We start from the raw sequence: 14,000 nt of genomic DNA on the forward strand, positions 1-14,000 counted from the left end.
CATCAATTGGATTACCTAACATATCATTTCCAATACCTTAACTGATATTGGAAGAAATTATTTTTTTTAAATCAAATAACAATATTGTGATACCCCTCCCACCCAAACGTACTCCACAGAGTAAGGATGTGTCTGTCTGTCTGTCTGTCTGTCTGTCTGTCTGTCTGTCTGTCTGTCTGTCTGTCTGTCTGTCTGTCTGTCTGCGGGCTAACGTGTATATTGTCTCATAGGGCCAGCGACCTGGTGATGAAGGTGGATGCTCTGCTTTCCTCTCAGCCCAAAGGAGAGGCCCGGGTAGATTATGGTTTTGCTGAAGACCGCTACAGGTAAGACAACTAACTTTGGAACAACATTTAAATGAATACGCCAACATTTTGGGAAATTAGTTTACAGTCTTCTCCAGAGAGAGACATAATATAATACTCTTTATTGTATTATCTGTCTGTTAATGTCTGTCCACTAATGTCGCACCGATAACATCCAAAGCAAATTCCTTGTATGTGAAAACTACTTGGCAATAAAGACCTTTCTGATTCTGATTCTGAAGAAGATGGATACCAGTTTCCTCTCTGTGCATTCAGTAGAAAGCTATCTGGCTGCATGTTAGCCTAACTTAGCACAATGAATGGAAGCGGACAGTGCCGGTTAGCCTTCGGGAGAGGTGTTAGTTGGACAATGCCTAGGCTAATCGGCACTGTCCTCTTCCATTCATTGTGCTAAGCTAGGCTAACGTGCAGACAGATAGCTTTTTACTGAACGCACAGAGAGGAAACTGGTATCTATCTTCTTGTCTCTCTCTGGAGAAGACGGTAAGCTAATTTCCCAAAATGTTGGCGTGTTCCTTTTAACCATCTAGCCAAAGGTTATTATGATACATACCATGTCTGCACTAGTAATTACGTGATCAACCATTATAACCGCACACTCTCTGACACCAATAACAATAACTCTTCCCGTTTAGATTTGCCATATTTGTCTTGATTATTCTTTTTCTCTTTCTTTTCCCCCAGTGCTGTAAAGATCCGTCCTAAGGAAGGGGAGGTATATTTTGATGTGATTGCCGTGGTCGACCCTGTAACCAGGGACGCCCAGAAACTATCTCCTCTCCTACTGGTAGGTTCCTTATGGTTCCTCATTTAATCAGTTGATGTCTTTTGTTATTGTGTTATTGAAAATAATGTAAATGATATATACTGTATGTTTCACGTTATTTATATATATATATGTGTGTCTTATATAGTATATTTCTTTGATCTATTTGATTACTTCCCCTCGACTTCCATCTACATATTACGTCTATATGTCATTATTTAGTTTTTTCTCTTCCCTCCCTCAGGTTTTGAAGCAGCTGGTGAATGTCAACCTACGTGTGTTCATGAACTGCCAGTCAAAGCTCTCTGACATGCCACTCAAGAGGTGAGCACACAGCCGTTATCATGCTCACTATGTAGAGTGAACACACAACCTTTATCCTCTTCACTATGTAGAGTGAACACACAACCTTTATCCTCTTCACTATGTAGAGTGAACACACAACCTTTATCATGTTCACTATGTAGAGTGAACACAACCTTTATCATGTTCACCATGTAGAGTGAACACACAACCTTTATCCTCTTCACCATGTAGAGTGAACACACAACCTTTATCCTCTTCACTATGTAGAGTGAACACACAACCTTTATCATGTTCACTATGTAGAGTGAACACACAACCTTTATCCTCTTCACTATGTAGTGAACACACAACCTTTATCCTCTTCACTATGTAGAGTGAACACACAGCCTTTATCATCTTCACTATGTAGAGTGAACACACAACCTTTATCATGTTCACTATGTAGAGTGAACACACAACCTTTATCATGTTCACCATGTAGAGTGAACACACAACCTTTATCCTCTTCACTATGTAGAGTGAACACACAACCTTTATCATCTTCACTGTGTAGAGTGAACACACAACCTTTATCATGTTCACTATGTAGAGTGAACACACAACCTTTATCCTCTTCACTATGTAGAGTGAACACACAGCCTTTATCCTCTTCACTATGTAGTGAACACACAACCTTTATCCTCTTCACTATGTAGAGTGAACACACAACCTTTATCCTCTTCACCATGTAGAGTGAACACACAACCTTTATCCTCTTCACTATGTAGATTGAACACACCGCCTTTATCCTCTTCACTATGTAGAGTGAACACACAGCCTTTATCCTCTTCACTATGTAGAGTGAACACACAACCTTTATCCTCTTCACTATGTAGAGTGAACACACAACCTTTATCCTCTTCACTATGTAGAGTGAACACACAACCTTTATCATGTTCACCATGTAGAGTGAACACACAACCTTTATCCTCTTCACTATGTAGAGTGAACACACAACCTTTATCCTCTTCACCATGTAGAGTGAACACACAACCTTTATCCTCTTCACTATGTAGATTGAACACACAGCCTTTATCCTCTTCACTATGTAGAGTGAACACACAGCCTTTATCCTCTTCACTATGTAGAGTGAACACACAACCTTTATCCTCTTCACTATGTAGAGTGAACACACAACCTTTATCATGTTCACTATGTAGAGTGAACACACAACCTTTATCCTCTTCACTATGTAGAGTGAACACACAACCTTTATCCTCTTCACTATGTAGAGTGAACACACAACCTTTATCATCTTCACTATGTAGATTGAACACACAGCCCATTTGTAACATCCACGACACCTTATGCTCAGTTTTTCTACGAGCTCAAGTTGATAAACACACGCCAACCTCCTTTAAATTCATCGCCAAGGCCCTCTGAATAATAAAGGAAATGGGAGGACATGAAGACCTTAGAGGGGGAGAGCTTTGGTTTTGCCGTGTTCCATCAATAATAAAAAGCCAGCGAGAGCTTGTTAGTGGCCTGTGTGTCCAGCGTGTTCTCTCCTGTGTGCTCCTGCCAGTTTCTACCGCTACGTGTTGGAGCCGGAGGTGGTGTTCCAGGCCGACGGCAGCTTCTCCCTGGGCCCCCTGGCCAAGTTCCTCGACATGCCTCAGACTCCGCTCTTCACGCTCAACCTCAACACGCCCGAGAGCTGGATGGTGGAGTCCGTGCACACACGCTACGACCTGGACAACATCTACCTGGAAGAGGTGTGTGTGTGTGTGTGTGTGTGTGTGTGTGTGTGTGTGTGTGTGTGTGTGTGTGTGTGTGTGTGTGTGTGTGTGTGTGTGTGTGTGTGTGTGTGTGTGTGTGTGTGTGTGTGTGTGTGTGTGTGTGTGTGTGTGTGTGTGTGTGTGTGTGTGTGTGTGTGTGTGTGTGTGTGTGTGTGTGTGTGTGTGTGTGTGTGTCCCATTCTCTCCTTCAAACCAATGACTTGTTTTTCATATTTCTTATCATTTCATATTTTAAATTTGAAGGTCACTTGAGCGAGAGTATATTTTCGAAGCACCTCATAGACCGATGATTTCACTCACTCACTCACTCACTCACACACACACACCTCACTCACCTCATAGTTAGCCACTCTGCCCCCCTGGTAGCGGTTCACAGGCACGACACTTCGACTCTCATTCAGAGGATCTTCCCTCGTGCTTCCATGACTCTTGTGTCCTTTGCTTCAGGTGGATAACGTCGTGGCAGCAGAGTATGAACTGGAGCACCTGTTACTGGAGGGTCACTGTTTCGATGTGAGCACAGGCCAGCCCCCCCGCGGCCTCCAGTTCACCCTGGGAACCGCCTCCGAGCCCGTCATCATGGACACTATCGTCATGGCAAACCTGGTAGGTGACCTGAACCAGTGCTTCCTCAGGATTCTTTCTTTCTTTCTTTCTTTCTTTCTTTCTTTCTTTCTTTCTTTCTTTCTTTCTTTCTTTCTTTCTTTCTTTCTTTCTTTCTTTCTTTCTTTTCTGTCAGGATTGCTAATTATTTTAGGGGGGAACACTGCCTCTGAACTATGACCTCCAACCCACCTGACCTCATTCCTGTCAGAAACTCTGGATTCTGTTAAAGGTAGAATCTGTAATGTCATCAAACAGCGACCTCTAAAAGGACCTCAAAAGAGCCCCTCTTGATGTTATGCTTTGTTTACATTTGTCATTGTTTTGGTCTGACGTGTGGGTTGGAGTTGATTGATGGAGGGGGGTTTTCTACTGCTGGCTACACCTCAGGCTCTGCCAAGAGCGGTCTGAAGTAATTCACAGTGTAATAAGTTACTAAACTCCCAACCCACACGTCAAAACAAAACAAATGCTTTTGTCCTAGAGGTTGCTCTCTGACGCCTTTATCAAGGTTCTAAATCATTTGAAAAGATGACTGTGTAGACTCACTCAATCATGTACAATTACATGGAATAAGCACGTCACTGATTGAGTCTACACAGGCCTCGTTCCAATGCGCCAGGTAATACTGTTTTTTTTCTTTTCGTTCTGCTCTTAGGGTTACTTCCAGTTGAAGGCCAACCCAGGAGCGTGGATGCTGAGGCTGAGGAAAGGACGATCTGACGATATCTACAAGATCTACAGGTGAGATCAATATTTGGACATTGACACACAATTTTCACAATTTTGTAGGAATAACAGTTTCTACACATGCCCCCCTCTTTTTAAGGGACCAACAGTCATAGGACCTGACTGTATTCGTGACTTTGTTCTGTCTAAATGTTTATGTGAGCGATTTGTAGTGTAAAAATTATTTCCTTCTGGATGATTAAAGTATTTCTATTCTATACTATATATATATTATTGTTATTATTATTTAAATGTTTTATGTCATATCCTCTTGCATGTAGACTCAGTTGTCTGGTTTCTCTCCCCTGCAGCCATGATGGAACAGACTCTCCGGCTGACTCTGATGACCTCATAGTGGTGCTCAACAACTTCAAGAGCCGGATCATCAAAGTCAAGGTCTGTTGGAGCTTTTGACACAACGACCGTCGAGACTTAACAGAGACCGGAGAGCAAGAGGAGCCATGTCAAATCCCCCATTCAGAATGGGAATGGTTCAATTGGAATGATGTTTTTTTTTATGGTTTACGGTACAGTTTGTTATGGGTCTTTGTTAACACATTCTGTGCCACGCAGTTTGCCCATCTTATACCACTCTCTGCCAGTGCTGTAAGCCTATGGAGTCGCTCACCTTCTTTGCAGGGCTATTACTTTTTAAATATTATAGCTATATCGACATTACTATGGCCCATTCAACATCGGGTATCTATCGTTCAGGATGTGGGAACGTTATATTTTTCCATTCATACATTGTCGTGTTAGTACCGTCATGAATATAAGTGTGTTTTTGGAGTGTAGAGCGGTAATCCCTAGAACGCGAGTTATAGGCCCAGACGCATATTATACATTATCGATTGGCGTTTCGTTCCTATACACGCTATATAAAAAAATTCAAATGCATATGCTCGGTATACATTATGCTCCATCATGCGTGAAGGAAGGGGGGGGGGGGGGGTCGTTTATGATTCCTTGATTGTCAGTAACGGCTTTCCTTAGTACGACATCATACGTTGATCGGATGGACTGCAATGAAATAAATGGACAATCGAGCTGGAATTAACGTTAGATTCCTCTTACCTGTGGCCGATGAGTCTGGAGAAAAGAAATTCTTAATTATTTGATTTCAATCTGCTAGATCCATTTTCCGTTTTTTTTGACTCAATAAACGCCGAAAGCATATTGATTCTTGCGTCTCGAAAGCGATCAAATGCACTCGAGTGTTTGTCTTGATCAACATAACAAGATAGCTCTGCAGGAGGATTTTCCCCGATGCACAGAGCGCCACATCCGGTTTAGAGTGGAGTGCAACTCGCCCGAAATCCACCAGGCGGCGGTATTGAGGCGTTGAAATATCAGACAGGGTCCAGCTGGCTCCCGGAGCCTTCCTGGATGAATTATGAATGCCAATAGCGAATAAAGGAAACAACGATCATAAAAACGTATTAGATTGGCGGGCAATAACGAGTAAACTAGTACCTCAAGACGAAGAGACATATATGTTTTTGATCAAGTTTTTTTTATTTTTTTTTTAAAACAAACAGTACACATCCAATCTACTCCTAGTCTAACTCAGCCTGCCACCCACCCACTCACCAGACCCACACCGCTAAATTAAAGTGGAGTCATTTTACACACTTGCAGAAGAGGAGAAACAGTGGTTTATACATATTATGGGGTTACATTTTCTACAAATGTCAGGAAAGGCTGCCAAATTGTGTAGAATCTCAGAACAGACCATTGGAGAGAGAAAGTATCTTATCCTCTCTAGCTTGGAGTGAGAGTATCTTATCCTCTCTAGCTTGGAGTGAGAGTATATTATCTTCTCTAGCTTGGAGAGAGAGTATCTTATCTTCTCTAGCTTGGAGAGAGAGTATCTTATCTTCTCTAGCTTGGAGAGAAAGTATCTTATCCTCTCTAGCTTGGAGTGAGAGTATCTTATCCTCTCTAGCTTGGAGAGAAAGTATCTTATCTTCTCTAGCTTGGAGAGAAAGTATCTTACCCTCTCTAGCTTGGAGAGAGAGTATCTTATCCTCTCTAGCTTGGAGAGAGAGTATCTTATCCTCTCTAGCTTGGAGTGAGAGTATCTTATCCCCTCTAGCTTGGAGAGAAAGTATCTTATCTTCTCTAGCTTGGAGAGAAAGTATCTTATCTTCTCTAGCTTGGAGAGAAAGTATCTTACCCTCTCTAGCTTGGAGAGAAAGTATCTTATCTTCTCTAGCTTGGAGAGAGAGTATCTTATCTTCTCTAGCTTGGAGTGAGAGTATCTTATCCTCTCTAGCTTGGAGAGAGTATCTTATCTTCTCTAGCTTGGAGTGAGAGTATCTTATCCTCTCTAGCTTGGAGAGAAAGTATCTTACCCTCTCTAGCTTGGAGTGAGAGTATCTTATCCTCTCTAGCTTGGAGAGAAAGTATCTTATCCTCTCTAGCTTGGAGAGAGAGTATCTTATCTTCTCTAGCTTGGAGAGAGAGTATCTTATCTTCTCTAGCTTGGAGAGAGAGTATCTTATCTTCTCTAGCTTGGAGAGAGAGTATCTTATCCTCTCTAGCTTGGAGAGAGAGTATCTTATCCTCTCTAGCTTGGAGAGAGAGTATCTTATCTTCTCTAGCTTGGAGAGAAAGTATCTTATCTTCTCTAGCTTGGAGAGAAATTATCTTATCTTCTCTAGCTTGGAGAGAGTATCTTATCTTCTCTAGCTTGGAGAGAGTATCTTATCTTCTCTAGCTTGGAGAGAGAGTATCTTATCCTCTCTAGCTTGGAGCATTTTGCCTGCTTATCTAGTAGTCTAGGGAGGCTTGTCAGAGGATATGACGGGTACAATAGCAAATCATCTGCATAAAGCGATACTTTACGCTCTTGACCTCCCCGGTGAATTCCTTTCAAATAACTCTGTTTTAAGTTATCAGAGGAACTATTTATTTGAGTATCATTGTCAAAGACAGTAGAGGTTTTACTTTATTGTGATATATCACATTCACACTCCAAGCGATTTGGATTGACTTTACATCTGCACAGGCTGTCAAATAATATTTCAAAATGTTATATTGGTTCTTCAGTGCAATGGTTTACAATGTTAAGAATGTTGACCGCCCGAGTGAGTGTATCTTTGTCTCTGTATAAATGGCATTACCTGCCCTTTGCCATTAGTGAATTGGCTAACTGAGTGATTTAAAATGACTGTGTTGATCAGGTCCAGAAGAAGCCAGATAAGATCAACGAGGAGCTGTTGAGTGATGGAACTCAGGAGAACGACTCTGGATTCTGGGAATCTCTGACCAGGTATAGTCTGATTCATAACCACCCTCTATATATCCATCTGTATATCCTTCCATTTAGATCCATATGTGGTTATCCAGTCACCTTTCTAATACACTGCCACCCAACTATTATAAACTACTATAAGCTGATTGCTTGACACTGATTGAATGTCAAACGAAGCCTTGAATTGTCATACAAAAGTCCCTGCTAACACAGTGAGCTGCTGTGTTGGGGATAAATTGCATAAAGTTTGAAGAATATTTTAGATTAAGCCCTTGAAACTGATGTCAAATGGTTATCATTTTGGCTGGTGGAATGGTCCAATCATTGTAAAACGTCGTTTGTATGTTTAATGTAGGTTAGGAAACATGTCTGTAATGTGTTGACAGTAGACCAATAGGGGGTGCCATTTAAGAAACATGTCTGTAATGTGTTGACGGACCAATAGGGGGTGCCATTTAAGAAACATGTCTGTAATGTGTTGACGGACCAATAGGGCATTTAACAAGTTGCAGCTCCTTCAACACTGTTGGTCCAGATATGATATATCTCTCTATGCCCAATAATCCAGTCATTATAGAATTTATAATGGTTAGGAAATATGTGCAAACTCCATCAAAGAGGACCAAATGGAGCAAATGTGTTTCACCATCAATGTGTTTCATAATAATGTCAATTAATTGGATGGATGCCTATAGATCATGGTTGGATCAAGACAGCAAGGGAGGGCAGGGAATATAATAATAATAATAATAATAATAATAATAATAATAATAATAATAATAATAATAATAATAATAATAATAATAATAATAATAATAATAATAATAATAATAAGTAAGGGATAATGTATAGCTACGAGGTCATTGTCGCAAAATAATTGACCGACACGTAGTTTAAAATACCGAGCCGCTTCGGCGAGGTGTTTTAAACGTCAGTGAAGGTCAATTATTTTGCGACAATGACCGAGTAAAGCTATACATTATCCCGCTTATTACATGGCTAACTTACTAACAATATACCTAATTCATTTGACAAATCGCAGTTGTTCTGTGGCTCTGTCAGCCCAAATAAAGTGATTATTATTATCGCGGGCAGCCTCTGTTCTGGCTCCGCTGTAATCTACACACACTCCGCTGTCAGTGCAGCCGCGGCAGGTGTGTCTGATTTGCTGCACTGATGTGGGCTTGATTGCGAACAGCTGCGCACATCGGTCATTATTGTCCCACAGCGGTCATTATTGAAAAATATATGACCGCTGTCGGGGGGCTATTGACCAATCACAAGCAAGCATTTCGGCGAATGTGAAAACGCCATGTAATAATATAGTAATAATAACTTTTTTGTAGGCAAATTGTCAGTTTGTTACAAATCACACAAATTACATGCTTGTTTCAGTTTTATCTTTTCAATGGACATTCTCTCACTCTCTCTCACTCTCTCGCTCTCTCACTCCCTCCCTCTCTCTCACTCTCTCGCGCTCTCACTCCCTCCCTCTCTCTCACTCTCTCTCTCTCACACAGAGGGTTCACAGGTGGAGTGAAGACGGAGGAACCCAAACTGGAGAAAGATGACGTACTTAACATATTCTCTTTGGCCTCTGGTCACCTGTATGAGAGGTTCCTCAGGTGAGTGCATGTTTGCGTCGGGACTGGACAACGTACCAAAGTACATCACAATACTTTCATTTTTTTATTTTATTTTATCTACTTTTTCTCCCAATTTAAAATTTTTCTCCCATCCCAATTTCGTATTGTCCAATTCTACCCTCCCCTGTCTCGAACGTTGTTAGACCATGCCTCCAACTGGTCGGCTGCAATGTGGACGAAGCCTTGCATCACGTGTCCCCTCCGGTACATGAGGGGGCAGCTGTCTCATCTTTTCACCTGTACAGCGCGATCTCTCAGTGGCGAGGAGTAACGCGTGGGAGGCTCACGCTGCCCCCGATGCTTCCTGATTCTGCTGTACAGGCGCACCAACCGACCTGTAGGAGTCGCTGTCCACAACGTCCGATCCCCACCCACCGGCTTTCCCACCCCCCTAATACTGCCAAATTGTGCCAATTGTATTAGTATGACGACCAGCCAAGCCGGAAGCAACGCCGAGAGCTAGGCTCGAACCCAGCATCTCCTGCGTTAGTGGCGAGCGCCTTGCCCACTGCGCCACTTAGCCGCCCTACTTTCAGTAATTTTGACGGCATAACAGTATTTTGCTGTATTTACTTTTCCAGTAGAAATTACAATGTCATATGGTGCTAGTTCATTCAGAATGGTCTATTCTACCAGCCCTAGTTGTTGTACAGTGTTTGTGTTGTTATGTCCTGTGATATTCTTTGTTGTCGTGACACCAGTGACTTTAGTCTTGTTCTGTCCTCAGGATCATGATGCTGTCGGTTCTGAAGCACACTAAAACTCCTGTCAAGTTCTGGTTCCTGAAGAACTACCTGTCCCCCGCTTTTAAGGTAGAGCTCTAACTCTATTCTCTTTATTCCTTTATGTGGAGATTTTCACTGATATTTTGATTGGAAGAATGTCAATATGACTTCTGAACATCTGCATTCACTACGCATCGGTGATGTGATTGCATTATTATTTATTTTTAGTTATTACTTTTTAGACACAATTCCCATTTAAGATGGAGCGAACCTGATGAAGCAAGACATGCAAAATGTGTTGTTCTCTCCTTTGCTTACATGTAAATCCATTAATAAGATGGTGTCAGTCTAAGTATGCTTTTGTTTACTTTGCTTTACCTGCACCAGCTGGCACTCAGGAGAAAAAGCACCGCTGTCAGTTTTTGGACAATTCCCATTCATTTCTAAACGAAAGTCCTTCTTCTTCTGCCTTTCCTTCCATTAGTCCTTACCTGTTTTTCACAGCCACTCCCCTGATGTGTGTGCGTGTGTATGTGTATGTGTGTGTGTGTGTGTGTGTGTGTGTGTGTGTGTGTGTGTGTGTGTGTGTGTGCACGCCCGCGCCCCACAGGAGTTCATCCCCCACATGGCCAAGGAGTATGGTTTCCAGTACGAGCTGGTTCAGTACAAGTGGCCCCGCTGGTTACACCAACAGACGGAGAAGCAGAGGATCATCTGGGGCTACAAGATCCTCTTCCTGGACGTGCTCTTCCCCCTCGCCGTGGACAAGTTCCTGTTTGTGGACGCGGATCAGGTAAATAACACACAGACACACATACTCTCTTTCATTCACCCTCTCTGCACATGTGTAGGGAAGGATAGAGGAAGATATGGAAGGATAGAGGAAGATGGGGAAGGATAGGGAAGGATAGAGGAAGATATGGAAGGATAGAGGAAGGATAGGGGTAGATGGGGAACGATAGAGGAAGATAGGGAAGGATAAAGGAAGATGGGGAAGGATAGAGGAAGATGGGGAAGGATAGAGAGAAGCATAGAGGAAGATAGGGAAGGATAGTGGGAGGGAGAGCAGAAGTCAACATTGTATCTCTTCATACTGAACATGATCATAAATATCAGGGATGTGATTATTTATCATCATAAATCCAATGTGCATACCTTGGCAGGATTACTGCAGAAACATGTTGAGACGGATGAGGATGAAAGATAATTGCTGCGACGAGTTCATGGATATCTTTTATTTTGTGTTGATATGGCGTTTGTCCGGGTCGGACCCACAGGAGTGCTGCTGAAGGCATTACAGCACAAAGGAAGCCTTTCCAAACAACCTGCTTTATCAACAAAGATAACTTCACGTTCACCATTAGCAAGGCTTCTCAGCTTCTACTCTTGTCATAAAACAAATGTCCCCATGCTGTGGGGCGGAGCTAACGGAAAAACATGAAGCGACGGGGTTTATGGGAAACGTAGTCTAGGATTTAGGACACCAATTGTTTCAGCAATGGTCTCTTTTGTTTACTGTAATTATATTAAGCAATCACAATCAATCCGACTGATATATTTTGTTGAAAATTCTCCTTATCGCATCTTTAATAGAAGCAGCTCACTGTAGGGTTGGACAATATGCACAATTCTGTTTTCTAAAATAGTTGATGTTTGAATTCTTCTTGCTTCAATAATGATATTGATATTTGAGACTGTCGGGCCTATGAAAGTCTGCGATTTATCACAATGTTTATTTTCTCCCACGTCACCGAGCTCTAGTTGAATGTTTATCGCTTAATATCATTCTCAAGAACACGACAGATGAGGACACTTTCTGAGGCAAAGTCAAATGAGTTGTATTGCTTGCAGCTCCACTAGGAAATGTGTATCAGAACAACCATAGCTTCCTCTTTCCCTTCCTGATTCACACTCTGCTCTCTTCTTCCTACTGTCCTACAGATTGTGCGTACGGACCTCACGGAGCTGCGTGACTTCAACCTGGACGGCGCCCCCTACGGTTACACTCCGTTCTGTGAGAGCAGGAGAGAGATGGACGGCTATCGCTTCTGGAAGTCTGGCTACTGGGCCAGTCACCTGGCCGGGCGTAAATACCACATCAGGTATTCTGGAAGTCTGGGGCGCAAATACCACATCAGGTATTCTGGAAGTCTGGGGCGCAAATACCACATCAGGTTATGGCTTCTGGAAGTCTGGGGCGCAAATACCACATCAGGTTAGGGCTTCTGGAAGTCTGGGGCGCAAATACCACATCAGGTTAGGGCTTCTGGAAGTCTAACTACTGGGCCAGTCACCTGGCCGGGCGCAAATACCACATCAGGTTAAGGCAGCTGCTTCTATTCTAGTAGTCCAGGAATCGGTCAGTTTGGTCTCTTTTTTTCCGCCACGCTGAGTTATTTCCTGGGTTTAGTCGTGGGAAATACAATTTTAGAGATGTGTTGACTAAATTAAATGAGATTAGATTGTATTCAAATTTATTGTCATTATACAGCACAAGTACAGTACAACGAAATGAGGTTTGGCATCCAACCAGAGTGAAAATGTAAGGGTAAAGTGCAATAGTAATATACAATGTACAGGATATTAAAATGGGTATAAAATATATAAATATATAAATTAGTGCTACTGGGTGTAGTGCTAATCAGAGTTGTAATATTAATATGTACAGTGATGCAGGTATAAAGACACTATGGTAGTAGTCATACTGGCCAGCAGCGTAACTAGAGTAGGTAAGGGATATGTACATACGGTATATATATATATATGGTAAGAATAAATATATATATATATATATATATATTATGTATATATACTGTGTGTATATAATATATATACATACACACAGTATATACAGCATTATTGTACATGCTATCATTGTATATTACTATTGCACCAGGCACTCACTAGATCTCTCTCTCTCTCTCTCTCTCTCTCTCTCTCTCTCTCTCTCTCTCTCTCTCTCTCTCTCACTCTCACTCTCACTCTCACTCTCACTCTCACTCTCACTCTCACTCTCACACACACACACACACACACTTTCCTCACTAACTCTTTCATCCAATCATTTCTGTCCTCCAGTGCTCTGTACGTGGTCGACCTGAAGAAGTTCCGTAAGATAGCAGCAGGGGACAGACTCCGAGGACAGTACCAGGGACTCAGCCAAGACCCCAACAGCTTGTCCAACCTGGACCAGGTCTGTCTTATTTAGCTATCTATCTATCTATCTATCTATCTATGTCTTATCATTGTCTGTCTTTTTATCTGTTCCTTAGAAAATTGGAGGCACTACACTCAACTAAAATCTTGATGTATTGCTCAAAAGTCAAGAAGTGATGTTTTGGGGACCAAACAAAGGCTACAGTCTAATTTCTGGAGCATAAATGTGAATGACACGAATGAAAAACAGTTGCCAACATTACCTTGCTTGAAGACATACTTTTCCCCCCTTGCTGCCTCTATGTTTGGCTCCATGTAAAACAAAAAAAAGCACTTACCTCTCATGGCCACAGGGTGCCACTATTGTGCGAATCTTTAAGCCGTCTCCTTCATCTCCTTCCTTCTCTCCCGTCTCTCCAGGATCTTCCCAACAACATGATCCACCAGGTGCCCATCAAGTCCCTGCCTCAGGAGTGGCTGTGGTGCGAGACCTGGTGTGACGAGAGCTCCAAGAAGAAGGCCAAGACCATAGACCTGGTAGGAACCCTGAGGCTTTATAGCTCTATGATGCAGCTCTGGTCAGGAACCCTGAGGCTTTATAGATCTATGATGCAGATCTGCTCAGGTCTGTCAGTGTGCACATACATGCACAGATATACCTGCAGGGATAAAAGCAGTATCAAAAGATGAGCGATCTGGGATCTATATT

General features: G+C 42.3%; 1 protein-coding gene across 1 annotated transcript in view; it reads left to right on the top strand.

The window, feature by feature from the left end:
• Positions 1 to 14,000, top strand: part of uggt1 (UDP-glucose glycoprotein glucosyltransferase 1) — a 72,364-nt gene that overhangs the window by 55,829 nt on the left and 2,535 nt on the right. The window contains exons 25-38 of the mRNA XM_084311054.1: positions 231 to 326; positions 1,011 to 1,113; positions 1,337 to 1,416; positions 2,963 to 3,152; positions 3,624 to 3,782; positions 4,438 to 4,523; positions 4,820 to 4,904; positions 7,694 to 7,782; positions 9,285 to 9,389; positions 10,138 to 10,222; positions 10,746 to 10,928; positions 12,077 to 12,237; positions 13,214 to 13,328; positions 13,712 to 13,828. Of these exons, the coding sequence (XP_084167180.1) occupies positions 231 to 326; positions 1,011 to 1,113; positions 1,337 to 1,416; positions 2,963 to 3,152; positions 3,624 to 3,782; positions 4,438 to 4,523; positions 4,820 to 4,904; positions 7,694 to 7,782; positions 9,285 to 9,389; positions 10,138 to 10,222; positions 10,746 to 10,928; positions 12,077 to 12,237; positions 13,214 to 13,328; positions 13,712 to 13,828 (1,654 nt within the window). The remainder of the gene's footprint in view (positions 1 to 230; positions 327 to 1,010; positions 1,114 to 1,336; positions 1,417 to 2,962; positions 3,153 to 3,623; positions 3,783 to 4,437; positions 4,524 to 4,819; positions 4,905 to 7,693; positions 7,783 to 9,284; positions 9,390 to 10,137; positions 10,223 to 10,745; positions 10,929 to 12,076; positions 12,238 to 13,213; positions 13,329 to 13,711; positions 13,829 to 14,000) is intronic.

The sequence above is a fragment of the Notolepis coatsorum genome (assembly GCF_963971535.1).
Source record: "Notolepis coatsorum genome assembly, chromosome: 3".
NCBI classification, from domain to species: Eukaryota; Metazoa; Chordata; class Actinopteri; order Aulopiformes; family Paralepididae; genus Notolepis; species Notolepis coatsorum.